Source organism: Rhineura floridana, chromosome 1, assembly GCF_030035675.1.
Source record: "Rhineura floridana isolate rRhiFlo1 chromosome 1, rRhiFlo1.hap2, whole genome shotgun sequence".
Classification (NCBI taxonomy): domain Eukaryota; kingdom Metazoa; phylum Chordata; class Lepidosauria; order Squamata; family Rhineuridae; genus Rhineura; species Rhineura floridana.
In genome coordinates this window covers 224,449,939-224,462,429 of record NC_084480.1, presented here as the reverse complement: position 1 = coordinate 224,462,429, position 12,491 = coordinate 224,449,939, and the positions used below count along the sequence as shown (strand labels likewise).

Below are 12,491 nucleotides of genomic sequence, written 5' to 3'. Positions count from 1 at the left end.
GAGGCAGGCAGCCAAGGAAGAGCTGGCAGCTCTACATAAGAATAAAGCTTGGACACTGACCAAGCTTCCTCAAGGAGGGTGTAGGCTGCAAGTGGATATTCAAGAAAAAGCCAGATGCTGAAGGAAACGTTGAGAGATACAAGGCAAGACTGGTAGCCAAAGGATACTCTCAAAAGTATGGACAAGACTGCTATCAAACTTTTGCTCCTGTGGTCAAACACATGACCATCAGAACTCTTCTGAGTGTTGTTGCAAACAAGAAAATGTAGGTGGATCACATGGATATAAAAACAGCATTCTTGCATGGATAAATAGAAGAGGAAATCTACATGCAACAGCCACAGGGTTTAAAGTTCCACGGAAAAAAAACCTAGTGTGTAAACTTCAAAAATCCATCTGTGGACTTAAACAGGCTGCCAAAGCCTGGAATGAAAAACTGAGAAAAATGCTCTTGAAAGAAGGCTCTGTACAAGGCAGAGCAGAGCCATGCCTGTACAGCAGATTCAGGAACAACAGATGGACTTACCTACTGATTACATGGATGATCTACTGTTGGCTTATCAAGAACCACTGGACAAGCAACAACTAGTGAATCATCTCAACAAGGAGGTTGAAATGAAGTGCCTAGGTGATGTTGCTCTCTACCTTGGACTTCAAATTGAAAGAGTAGATGATGGATCCTTCTTGCTGAGTCAATGACAAAAGATCCAAGACCTTCTTGAAAGTCTAGGACATCCAGCACCTATTCCAATGGAAGTAGAATACCTGAAACCAGACCACAACAAACAACCGTGGGAAGACCATGAGAGCTACAGACAAGCCATTGGGAAAGTTCTATATATCAGCACTGTTACCAGGCCAGATGTGGCTTGTTATGTATTTGTATAAATAAAATAGCTTTTCTTATTTTACTAACCCTTAAGTCTCAGTGATCTAAATGCAGGGTAAAAGCCTGCTACTTAGGTAAATACAAATACTGGCACACACGCAGCTCATACCGCTGAGTTTCTTTGCATATCCATATTTCCATAACAATCATTACATGTTAGAAGCCTGTGCCTTGGTAGAGGCAGCTTTTGGGAGGACAGGAAGTCATGAATAGGGTACCACCAGCCTCTGGGCTTCCAGCCTTCTCTTCAGCCCCACACCCCATCCTCATCTTTCCTGCTAGTGCTAAGCAGCCTGGTATGTTTCCATACTGGGTAGGGAAGTACAGAAGTATCTTTCTGCCTGTCCGACCCAGAAGTGGACTTTCATTATACAAAACCTGTGGTCCATAAACAAAAATTTTGGAATATCTAAATTCAATAGCACTAAAACAACTTAAATACCAGTGTTCTAGCATATATGGCAGTCCTATATGCACTTACATGGGAGTAAATCTATTTGAACACAGTGGGACTTATTCCTGAGCAAACATAAGATTGCAATCTAAATCAGTTTATGAACTGAATATATGTCAAAGGGAAACATTTAAGGCACAAGCATTGAAGAACTGTAAGTCTGTATGCTGATATCTGTTGTTGCTAGCAGTAAACCAGGAACAATGACTAAACTTTGTATTTATTTACACAAAGCTGTCTTTTCATTTATTCAAATTAAATTTCTATTTTTATAGGTGTGAATATTGCAATAAGGGGTTTAAGAAATCCAGCCACTTGAAGCAGCATGTACGTTCGCACACTGGGGAGAAGCCTTATAAATGCCAATTGTGTGGACGAGGATTTGTTTCTTCTGGAGTTCTTAAATCTCATGAGAAGACTCATACAGGTGATAAAACACTGGTAATAATTTGGTTCTTTTGCAAGCCTTTTTAAGGCATGTAATGCTCTAGTGTCCTGAACAAGAGCATGACAGTATAAGAATTTCCATCCTGGATCAAACCAAGGGTCATTTAGTCCAGGTTTCTGTTCTCAGCAGTGGCCAACTGAAAACTATTGAGCACTTCAGTGCAAAACATGACCATTTCCAGTATTCAAAGTATACTGCCTCTGACACGGAGATTCCATTAACCTAACATGGCTAATAATTATTAGTAGGATATCCTTTTAAACATTGTCCTAATTATAGTGTACTGTAGTAGTTAGAATGGATTAAAAATGCAGAGAATCACCTTCACTCAGCTATGAAGCTCATTCCGTGACCTTGAGCCAGTCACTGTTTCTCAACCTAGCCTATTTCAGAGGGTTGTTGTGAGGATAACTGATGCTGGGGGGACGACGACCTAACCTGAGGTTGTTAAAGGAAGATTGGGATAAAAATGTCAAATAAATAAAAACAATCTAGTGATTGTCATCACATTTGTGGGAACAAATTGGAAGCATGTCATTGTGTACTTAGAATTGCAGCTTAAACCTGAAAACCTCATATGTGTGCAGGTGAATTAGATAACTAAAATAGCTGATTTGTTTGTATTTCTTTAGGAGTTAAAGCATTTAGCTGCAGCATTTGCAATACATCCTTCACTACTAATGGAAGCCTTACTAGACATATGGCAACTCACATGAGCATGAAACCATACAAGTGCCCATTTTGTGACGAAAGTTTCAGAACCACAGTTCACTGCAAAAAGCACATGAAAAAGCATCAAACTGTGTCTTCAACAGCAGCAACAGGTGGAGAAGCACCAGGAGGAGGTGAGCAGTTTTTTTCATATACATATCCCTTGAGAAATACTGGATTTTACCATAATTTTAAGATTATTTTAGCCCTGGTATTGACCATATTGTGTAACCTGAAGATAGAAAGTGGACACAACCTACTTTGTTCTTGTAGGTTGATGGAGTGCATGAAGTGGCTGTGAGGACCTGCACCGTTTGCATTTTAATCTTGATATAGCTGTGCTTTTGCTTTTAAATGCTCATGAATAATTACTTTGATTTTAAAATGATTTAATGTTCAAAGGGTTTGTTATCTTAACAGGCCTCTAAAAGTATTCTATAACATGTTATTGTTTCTCTGTTTAAATATGCAGAAGATGATGATGAGACCTCTGAAAGAACTACTTCTAGAAAATCTAGACCTGGTGTTATCACTTTCACAGAGGAAGAAACAGCAGAACTTGCAAAAATTAGGCCCCAAGAAAGTGCAACTGTTTCTGAAAAAGTTCTTGTCCAGTCTGCTGCAGAAAAGGACAGAATTAGCGAAATCAAAGACAAACAAGCAGAAATGGAAGCTGAGCCAAAATATGCCAACTGTTGTACTTTCTGTCCCAAAAGCTTTAAAAAACCTAGTGACTTAGTCAGGTAAGAAGATCTTCCATTCAAAAGCTAAAGAATCCATATTAAGCATCTTATTTTTTCCTGGGTAGCATGCCATCAGATGGGTACTAGCGGTGCCTGGTGTCCAAAGGAATGCACTGGAGTCAGTACTTCAGCTGCTCCTCCAGTCTTCACCCCAGTCCATTCCTGCCAGTGTCCGAGTTTGGATCTCTCATCCTTAGCTCTCTTCAGCTTGTCTAGTGAGTCTGTTCCTTGTTGCCTTTTCACCTTTTGCCCTTGGTTCCCCCTTTTTGCCTCTTTTTTTTAAAAAATTCCTCCTTTGATTCCTGACCCTGTTGGCCTCCCTCCCCTGAGGCTTGCTACTGCAGTCTCCCTTCTTGGCCCCCCTTGGGGGGCTCTCGTTAGATCCCCCTCCTCCTGGCCCTCTGTCCCACTAGGTGCCTGCTAACTAGCAGCTCTTCGTACGTGTTTGGGGAGCCCACAGTTGTGGCTCCCTCCCCCACTCCTCTGAGCGCACAGTACAGCTGTTCCTTTTCTGGCCACCGCCGGAGTTTTCAGAGGCTGCTTATCCTTCAGTGCTTGCAGCCACAGGGACCCCCTTCCTCACCATCGCTCGCTCTGCAGAGCTCATGGCTTGTCCCTGCCACGAGCTCCGTCCTGTTTTTGCTGGCTCCTTCCTTCCTCATCCTTAGTGTGTGTAGCTAGTAGCTCTAGGCCATTTCCTTTCAGTTGCCTTGCTGGTCACACATACTTCAGAGCTCACAGCTGTGACTCTGGATAGCCTTTCTTAGCTCCCTGCTCCAGCTGCCATTTTGAGCCTTCCCACACTTTTTTCTGTCCTCCATTTCTCCGATCCCTGCTTTCCCGCCTTTTTTCTTCTCTGCCCTACTGCGCTCCTGTTCTTAGCCAGCCTTGCCTACTTAGCCTTGGCCCCTCCTTTTCTTCTTCCCTTCCCTGCTTGGACAAGGGAGAAGTTGTTGTAGTTATATACATATAAATTATTGACTGCACTCTGAGGTCAAACCGCTCCCCTCTGCTGTGTTCATTTATCCTTGGCCTCTGCTTATCTACTGCACTCCTATACCTGTGCATGTGTTGATTATATTGTATGGATCCTACTCAATTACACCCGGTACCACTCCCCTCTACTGTGTGCGTGTTACCATGGCCGGGCCATCTTCCCCTGTGACTATGGATGTCACCACTGAGGCACAATACAATGATACACAGTAACTATCATCTCAGCAGCCATCAACCTCATGCCCATGTCAGAATCCAAGCCACGTAAACACAAAAGCATTCTAAATACACTAAGAAGTCATTTATTTATTTATTTATTTATTTATTTATTTATTAAATTTCTATACCGCCCCATAGCCGAAGCTCTCTGGGTGGTTCACAACAAGCAAGACAGCAAAATACAATTAAAACCACTTATAGAACAATTTAAACATACTAAAATACAAATATACTAGCATACTAAGATGCTAAAATAAGTTGAGATGTTAAAATGTTAAAATTAAAATTATTAAATTATTAAATATATTAAAATGCCTGGGAGAAAAGGAATGTTTTAACCTGGCGTCGAAAAGATAATAATGTTGGCGCCAGGCGTACCTCCACAGGGAGATCGTTCCATAATTCGGGGGCCACCACTGAGAAAGCCCTTTTTATTGTTACCATCCTCCGGGCTTCCCTCTGAGTAGGCACCCGGAGGAGGGCCTTCGATGTTGAACGAAGTGTACGGGTAGGTTCGTATCGGGAGAGACGTTCCATCAGGTATTGTGGTCCCAGGCCATATAAGGCTTTATAGGTTAAAACCAGCACCTTGAATTGGGCCAGGAAACATATAGGCAGCCAGTGCAAGCGGGCCAGAATCGGTGTTATATGTTCGGACCGCCTGGCCCCTGTTAACAATCTGCCCGCTGCATTTTGCACGAGCTGCAGTTTCCGAACCGTCTTCAAAGGCAGCCCCACGTAGAGCGCATTACAGTAATCTAATTTAGAGGTTACCAGAGCATGAACAACTGAAGCGAGATTGTCTCTATCCAGATAGGGACGTAGCTGGGCCACCAACCGAAGTTGGTAGAAAGCATTCCGTGCCACCGAGGATACCTGAGCCTCAAGTGACAAGGACGGTTCTAAAAGAACGCCCAAACTATGAACCTGCTCCTTCAGGGGGAGTGCAACCCCATCCAGGACAGGATGAACATCCACCATCTGGTCAGAAGAACTACCCACTATCAGCATTTCAGTCTTGTCTGGATTAAGCCTCAGTTTGTTAGCTCTCATCCAGTCCATTGTTGCGATCAGGCACCGGTTCAGCACATTGACAGCCTCACCTGAAAAGAACAGCCCACTATGTCAGCTTTCCTACTGCTTGGGGTGACTCCGTGCAGGTAGTGGAGAGAAAGTTTCATGGGCTACATAGGCTGGAAGCCCTCTTTCATCACCCATTAGCTCCTCTGATGAGGAATTTGAAGGGTTCCCAGACCAGCCCTCTGGAAAGGCTGCTGCACTACTCAGTACCCAATACTCAGACTTCTGTCTCTGCCTCCAAGCAGCTTTCAACTTTACCGCCTCCTGCGCCTGATCAGCCTGGGTTGTCCACTGAGTCTCAGCTGTCCTCTGATCCATGGGCAGCCCTTGACCCTCAGTCTCCTTACACCCCTCTACAGGGTCTCCTTTTGAATCAGGCCCTTCTATCCCAATTCAGAGATTCTCTGCTTGGGTCAATATCAGCTGAAGTTCAGAGGTCCTCCCTTGCTCTTGCGCTCCAGGCTCGTTCCCCACCTCCAGTTGAGGAATGACGGGTGCCATCCCCTAATCCCTTTGATGTCTCCCAGGGAAGGGCTCAATGTACTCTAGAGTCTGTGGACCATTTCATCACCCTTGCAGGTAATGAGGATTGGAGTGGTGAGTTGGAAGGGGGGGATCTCTCACATCGCCTCATCCAGGCTTCAGGTAACCATGCACTATTCCACAACTCTTTAGCCACCCTGGGTCTGGAAAGATCTGAACCTGAGCCTGCTCCTGCTCTGGTGAAAAGACCCCTAAGTCTTCGGTCCTTTCCTTCCTGGTACCTGATCCTCTTGATAGAATGGCATGGAAGGAATGGGACCATGCCATGTGACAGCCTTCACCAACCAATTTTATTCATTGGATTCAGACTTCATGGAATTCCTGAAGGTTCCGGCAGTGGATGGGCCTATCCTGAGCCTTATTTCTAACTCTATCCTCCCAAAAGAAGGGGACTCTCAATTTAAGGATGCATCTGAACGGAGACTGGCCTTTGCCCTTAGGAAAACCCATGATGCATCCGTGTATGCTGGACCACTTGCGCTACCTTCCTGATCACCAGGGCATCAAGGCCTCAATGATGTGGTTGGATGAGTTACTGGATGTTCCACAACCTGGCACAAATTGGCTCCACAAGACCTTGCTCAAGTTATGCAAGGCTGCAGCATTCATAACACATGCAATGTTCAATGCTACACAGTTTGCCGCCAGAATTCTGCCCATGGGTATAGTGGCTCGCTGAACCCTCTTGTTCTGCCACTGGGATGCTGACAACACAGCTTGTATCAATCTCTCCACTGCTCCTTATACAGGCTCTCTGCTCTTTGGAGGCCCTCAAGGCAGTCCTGGCTGATCCCAAGGATAAGAGCAAACCCGTGTTGGCTACAACTAAGAGAGAAGATCATCGAGCTGGCTACAGGTCATCTTCATACCCCTGCCCAACAACCCTTTCAGGCACCGCAGCCGGGGTAGTGGCCACGACTTTCATTCATCCAGAGGCTACTGGAACAAGCACCTCTTCCCTGCATGTAACCAATACCAGTCCTCTAGATGCCTGAGGCACACTCCCACCCCTAGCCGGGGGAATGTCAAGAGTGCTAGTACTGATGGCATCCCAGCTGGGGGCAGGCTCCTTTGCTTTGCCAGCTCCTGGAGGCATATAACTATGGGCACTTGGGTGAGAAACTCTATGATTCATGTCTACGCCATAGAATTTCAGGAACTCCCTTGCAGGTTCCTCCCTTTGCCCCTGTCCAAATATCTGGAGTGGCGGGCAGTGATGTTAGAAGCAATACACCACCTACTCTCTATAGGGGTGATAGAACCAATGAATCTTGAAGACTTTTACTCAGGTGTCTACTGCATTTTGTTCACTGTGCCCAAAAACAAACACTAGTGGAGAGCTACTTTGGACCTCAAATTCCTCAATATATTTCTCAGACACCAGTGCTTCCAGATGGAGTCTCTCGTGTCCATTGTGGAGGTTCTCAAGGAAGGGGCCTTCCTCACCTCTATCAATCTAAAGGAGGCCTATCTTTGTGTTCTGATCTTGTCTGCCTTTTGACAATTTCTAAGGTTTGCATACGGCTAGGATCATTTCAAGTACCGGGCCTTACTATTCAGTCTCTTTTCAGGGTATTCACGAAGCTGATTATCACCCTGGTGGTACATCTCCAGCTCCAGGGGATACACATCTATCCCTATCTGGACAATCTCCTCATAAGGGTGCACACCAGATCACTGGTTTCCAATCAGGTATTCCTCACTCTGGCAGCATTGAAGGATCACAACTTCCTTGTCAATTTGGAAAAGAGCCATTTGTATCCAATGCAACATCTTCAGGACCGGGGGCTATATTGGACACTGCCCATGCAATGGTCTTTCTGTCTCCAAAGAGAATAATGGCCATCATCCAGGCAGCTCAGCATCTCGGGTCTTGGAGAGTGGCGCATGTGATGTTCTTTGCCAGAGCTTTGGGTCTGTTCAGTTCCATTCACATCATCCCTTGGGCTTGCCATTATTCCTGGCCTCTCCAGTGGATCCATCTGCCCTTTCAACTGTGCATTGCCAACTCAAGGCACAGAAGACTGCTTCTGTCACCGTTTCTGAGGGCGTCATTCTGCTGAGGGACGGTGACTGAAAATTTGCAGAAGGTCACCCCCTTCTGAGAGGACCCTGATAACGACAGATGTCAGTCTACTAGGGTGGGGGCTCCATTGCAACTCCCTCTTTGTTCAAAGGACCTGGACAAACGCTAAGCATAAACTTGCTGGAGTTGCGAGTTATGAGGCTCACCCTCCTCCACTTTCATTGGAAGTTCTACCTGACCGATGTTCTAGTCCAAACCGACAACATCAGTGTGAAGGCACTTTTGAACCGTCAGAGGGGCACATGCTCAAGGGTCCTCCAAACGGACTTGACCCTCATCTTCAATTGGGCCAAACATCACCTGCACTCTCTAAGGGCAGAACACCTCAGTGGCGAATTGAACATTGCAGCAGATTGGCTCAGCAGAGAGCAGGTTCTGCCTTGGAAGTGGAAATTTCATCCTGAGGTGTTTTGCCAATTGCTTCACATTTCAGACCCCTCAAAGTAGATCTCTTTGCCTTCAATCAGAATGCACAACTTCCATCGTTCTTCACAAGATAGGTTCAACTGGGCGCCAAACCAGTTGATACCCTCTCAACATCATGGCCAAGCGGGCTCCTCTGTGCCTCCCCCCTCAGTCCCTCTACTAGGTATGACCATCCAGAAGTTCATCAGAAACACACCAGAGTCATCCATCTGGCTCCCTATTGGCCACACAGGCCATGTTTCTCGGAGCTACTGTCCCTCTCAATTCAGGATCTATGGCACCTGCTCTTGTGACCAGACCTTCTGTCTCGGGGCCTAATCTACCACTGGATCCCCAGTGGTTGAAATGACAGCTTGGGTATTGAGCGGTGCCACTTGAGGTACTCGGGGCTCTCTTAAGATGTCATTGTGACCATTTTGGCTTCCAGGTAGCTCTCCACTGTTCATACCTATCAAGCCGCATGGTCAGCCTTTGCCAAATGGTGCTTCAAAAAATGGGTCCGCCCATCTGGTGCTACAGTCAGTTACATACTTAACTTCTTCCATGTAAGTCTTTCAATGGGATGGAAGCCGAACACACTGCTCAGCCATTTTCTCTATCTTGTCAGTGTGACCAGACCAGGCTCCCCTTGGGACACATCCCTTGGTCAAGTGGTTCCTAAAAGGGGCATCCCTTCTTGCACCACCAGTAGGTCATCGATTTCCCTCTTGGAGTCTTCAGAAAGTCCTGCAGATCCTGCAGCACCCTCCCTTAGAGCCCCTTCGGTCCACTCCATTACGCCTGCTTTTGTTCAAGGTCCTGTTTCTTGTGGCAATCACCTCGGTCCGCAGAATTTCTGATCTGGTGGCTTTGACCACTGCCTGTCACCTCTGTGTCTTTCACAAGGACTTTGTGGTATTACATACCAATCCTGTGTTTCATCCCAAGATGTGTTCTACCTTTTACTGGTAGTCAGGACATTGTATTACTGTCCATCTGCCCTCATCCAGTCCACCCTCTTGAGAAAGCCTGGCACTCTCTGGATGTCCGTCGATCCCTTAAAGTCCACCTAGCAAGGACTAGGGACGTTCATCTGATGAAATCTCTTTGTCTCCTTTCACCTGAACTATCATTAGAAGCTAAAATAATTAAACTGAGCATGGATCCGGTGTACAGTTCATCCGGCATGGACTGGGGTGAAGACCGAAAGGAGCTGCTGAAGTTTTGATTCCAGTGCATTCCTGCCTTTGGACACTAGTACCCATCTGTTGGCATGATACCCGGGTAAAACCACCTTTCAGGTGAGACCAACTGTCTGTTTTACAACTCTTAGTAATTCTGGCCACAGTCTAAAGAAATGCACTATTAATTATGTGCTCAGTGATTTATTGATTTCCCCCCCTAAATAGCAGCTGTTCATATAACATTGGATCTGCTTTTGAAACCTGGAGAAGTTTCACAAGCAGTTTGCAATATGGCATGGGAGGTAACTGTTCACATTAAAGATATCAGAAGCCCTACTGAGTGCCCATAAGGGAGGCTTTCTCAGTTATGGTCCCCTGCCTCTGGAATGCCCTGCCTAAGGAGGTACACCTGGCACCCAGTTTGTAATATTTTCAGCACCAGGTTAAGACGTTCTTATTTATTTGGGCATTTTAATTTGTGTAATCCTTCAGTCTTCCTCAACATTTTTGGTTGCTATTTTTTATGGGTTTTAATGTTTAGTGTTTTATTGTGCTAGGCTTTAAATAACTTATTATCTATAATGTTGTAGATCACCCTGGTATCTGTTATGATGAAGGGTGGTATAGAAATGTTTTAAATAAATTAGAGAGGCTCTCTGGATTGTGACCATTATGGAAAAGCTTGTCAGATGAAAATCAGTGGCTTAGTACTCCATAAGGGTTCACATATGATTGGACTTGTACATAGGCAGTTAGGATTTTAATGTACCAGCTGTAACTTTGTATACATGTCTGGTAATTCTGCAGCAAGTTTATAATATGTAATATATTAAAATGAAGTTGAAAAATATGCCTGGAAAACCAGAAATGTTTCCAAACATGTTTTTTCAGCTTGCTCAATAAACTACATTTCTCTTCATAGTTTTGAGGCCTAGATGTTTCAAAAGCTTAGTAGCCATTGATGTTGGCATAAGCATATAGTATTGGCATGAGCATATAGTAACCAAAGCATATATATATTTTTGGCTAGGCACGTGCGCATCCATACAGGTGAAAAACCATATAAATGTGATGAATGTGGGAAGAGTTTTACTGTAAAGTCTACTCTGGATTGTCATGTAAAAACACACACAGGTAAGCAAGATATTTTATAATGCCAACTATATAGGTGAAAAATATATAAATATTTTGTGCTGATAATCTGGTCAAGATCTTTTGATTTTTAATGAATTATTGTAGCAAGCCTTTTTCCATTTATTAAAGGATACATTCAGATAGAGGTTTATAGTAGAACTTGTGCTGCTAACACATGCATGTTTTTTGCACTGTCCATATGATGTCATTGTCATCAAAATACCAGCCTGTATTTTTTAAAATGTGTAATCCTGATTTCCTATTACTGTGGAAAATCCATTACATAAAAATGACCTATTATACATGTGTAGTCATTGTGAAGTGCGCAAGAGTAAATGTTACTTGTCTTTTGCTATCACATTTCACAATGGGCTCAGTGAAAGCTTGTGCATTTTTGCGGGGAGTGGGGCACTTCCTGTGGGAGAGAAAAAATTGCACAGGTACATTCTGGGCATGTGCACCAGTATTATTGTACCTGTGCATGTGCACGTGTGTTCTGCCCCCTTCCCTTAGTAAGTAATTACCAGAACGCACAGCACAGAAACAATCCATCAAAGACAGCCCACTAGCGTGGACAGAAAACAGCAGTGTTTGATGGATGGGTCTCTTTTGTAGTATAGCCAACCATGATCAAGTGTAATGGCTAACTTTGTCTGTATCATGCCTTCAGTGTTAAAAAAATCAGTCTGTGACTATAGATCTTGCCTATCAAAATGAAAGAAAAAATATTCTAGTAGGGACTATATACAATCGCCACATACAGCCTCTTTCGCTCATCCCACTTTTCAAAATAATTTGAGCTGTTAATAATTTCAGTCTCAAGCTTAAAGACAATCTACATTCAGTCTCCATTCAAATACATTTCCTGGTTCATAGTGTTGTGAGTTTGGGGGTTGAAATGGATAATTTCTATGAGTCCCCTTCGAGCCTCCAATTTGGAATCCTGTGCCTTGGGGTGAGAAACTCTCTCTGCTGGTCAGATGAGTTTCTTTTGTTAAGCTGATAGAGTGGCCGGGTTTGTTAATGGGTCTATCAAGTGCCCAGCAACTGGCGAATGGGCCAGGAAGACCCTTTTGTCATTGAAACTCTTCAGGAGAGCCTCTCCTGGGGCCGAGAAGAGGGTTGTGTTTTGAGTGTGAGAAAAAGGCTGGAACTGGAGGCACAGAGAGAGACTGGCTCTCTGCACCATGGCTTTGGGATGCCTCCTTTAACCCTGATGGAAAAACTGGATATTGGACTGCTGATGCCTTGAACCCCTCCATCCTTTCAGGTTGGAATGTGTGTAAATAAATAAACCATATTTCATAAAGACACCACAGTCTCCATTGACCTTCTTCCCAAGGAAACCAAACCCAAGGCGAGCGCAGGGACCCCTGGAAATCTCACCGCTCAGAGATTGGGGTGGCACGCAACAATATGTTTACTTTCTACACGGTAAGCGAGTAGGGAAAGGAATACAGGAACAGATGTACCACTCCTGATTTTTCTGACACAACTGTCTCCTCCATACAGGCTCTCTCAGTATAATTTCAACATGCACATGTTCATCAGAAATGCTGCAGTGAGTCATAGCTGTAAAGTGATGAGGATCTTCATTTT

General features: G+C 44.5%; 1 protein-coding gene across 8 annotated transcripts in view; it reads left to right on the top strand.

The window, feature by feature from the left end:
• Positions 1-12,491, top strand: part of ZNF236 (zinc finger protein 236) — a 131,266-nt gene that overhangs the window by 93,344 nt on the left and 25,431 nt on the right. For all 8 annotated transcript variants that reach the window (XM_061594212.1, XM_061594203.1, XM_061594231.1 and 5 more), the window contains 4 exons: positions 1,619-1,770; positions 2,424-2,636; positions 2,975-3,245; positions 10,789-10,892. In XM_061594212.1, coding sequence (XP_061450196.1) covers positions 1,619-1,770; positions 2,424-2,636; positions 2,975-3,245; positions 10,789-10,892 — 740 coding nt within the window. The remainder of the gene's footprint in view (positions 1-1,618; positions 1,771-2,423; positions 2,637-2,974; positions 3,246-10,788; positions 10,893-12,491) is intronic.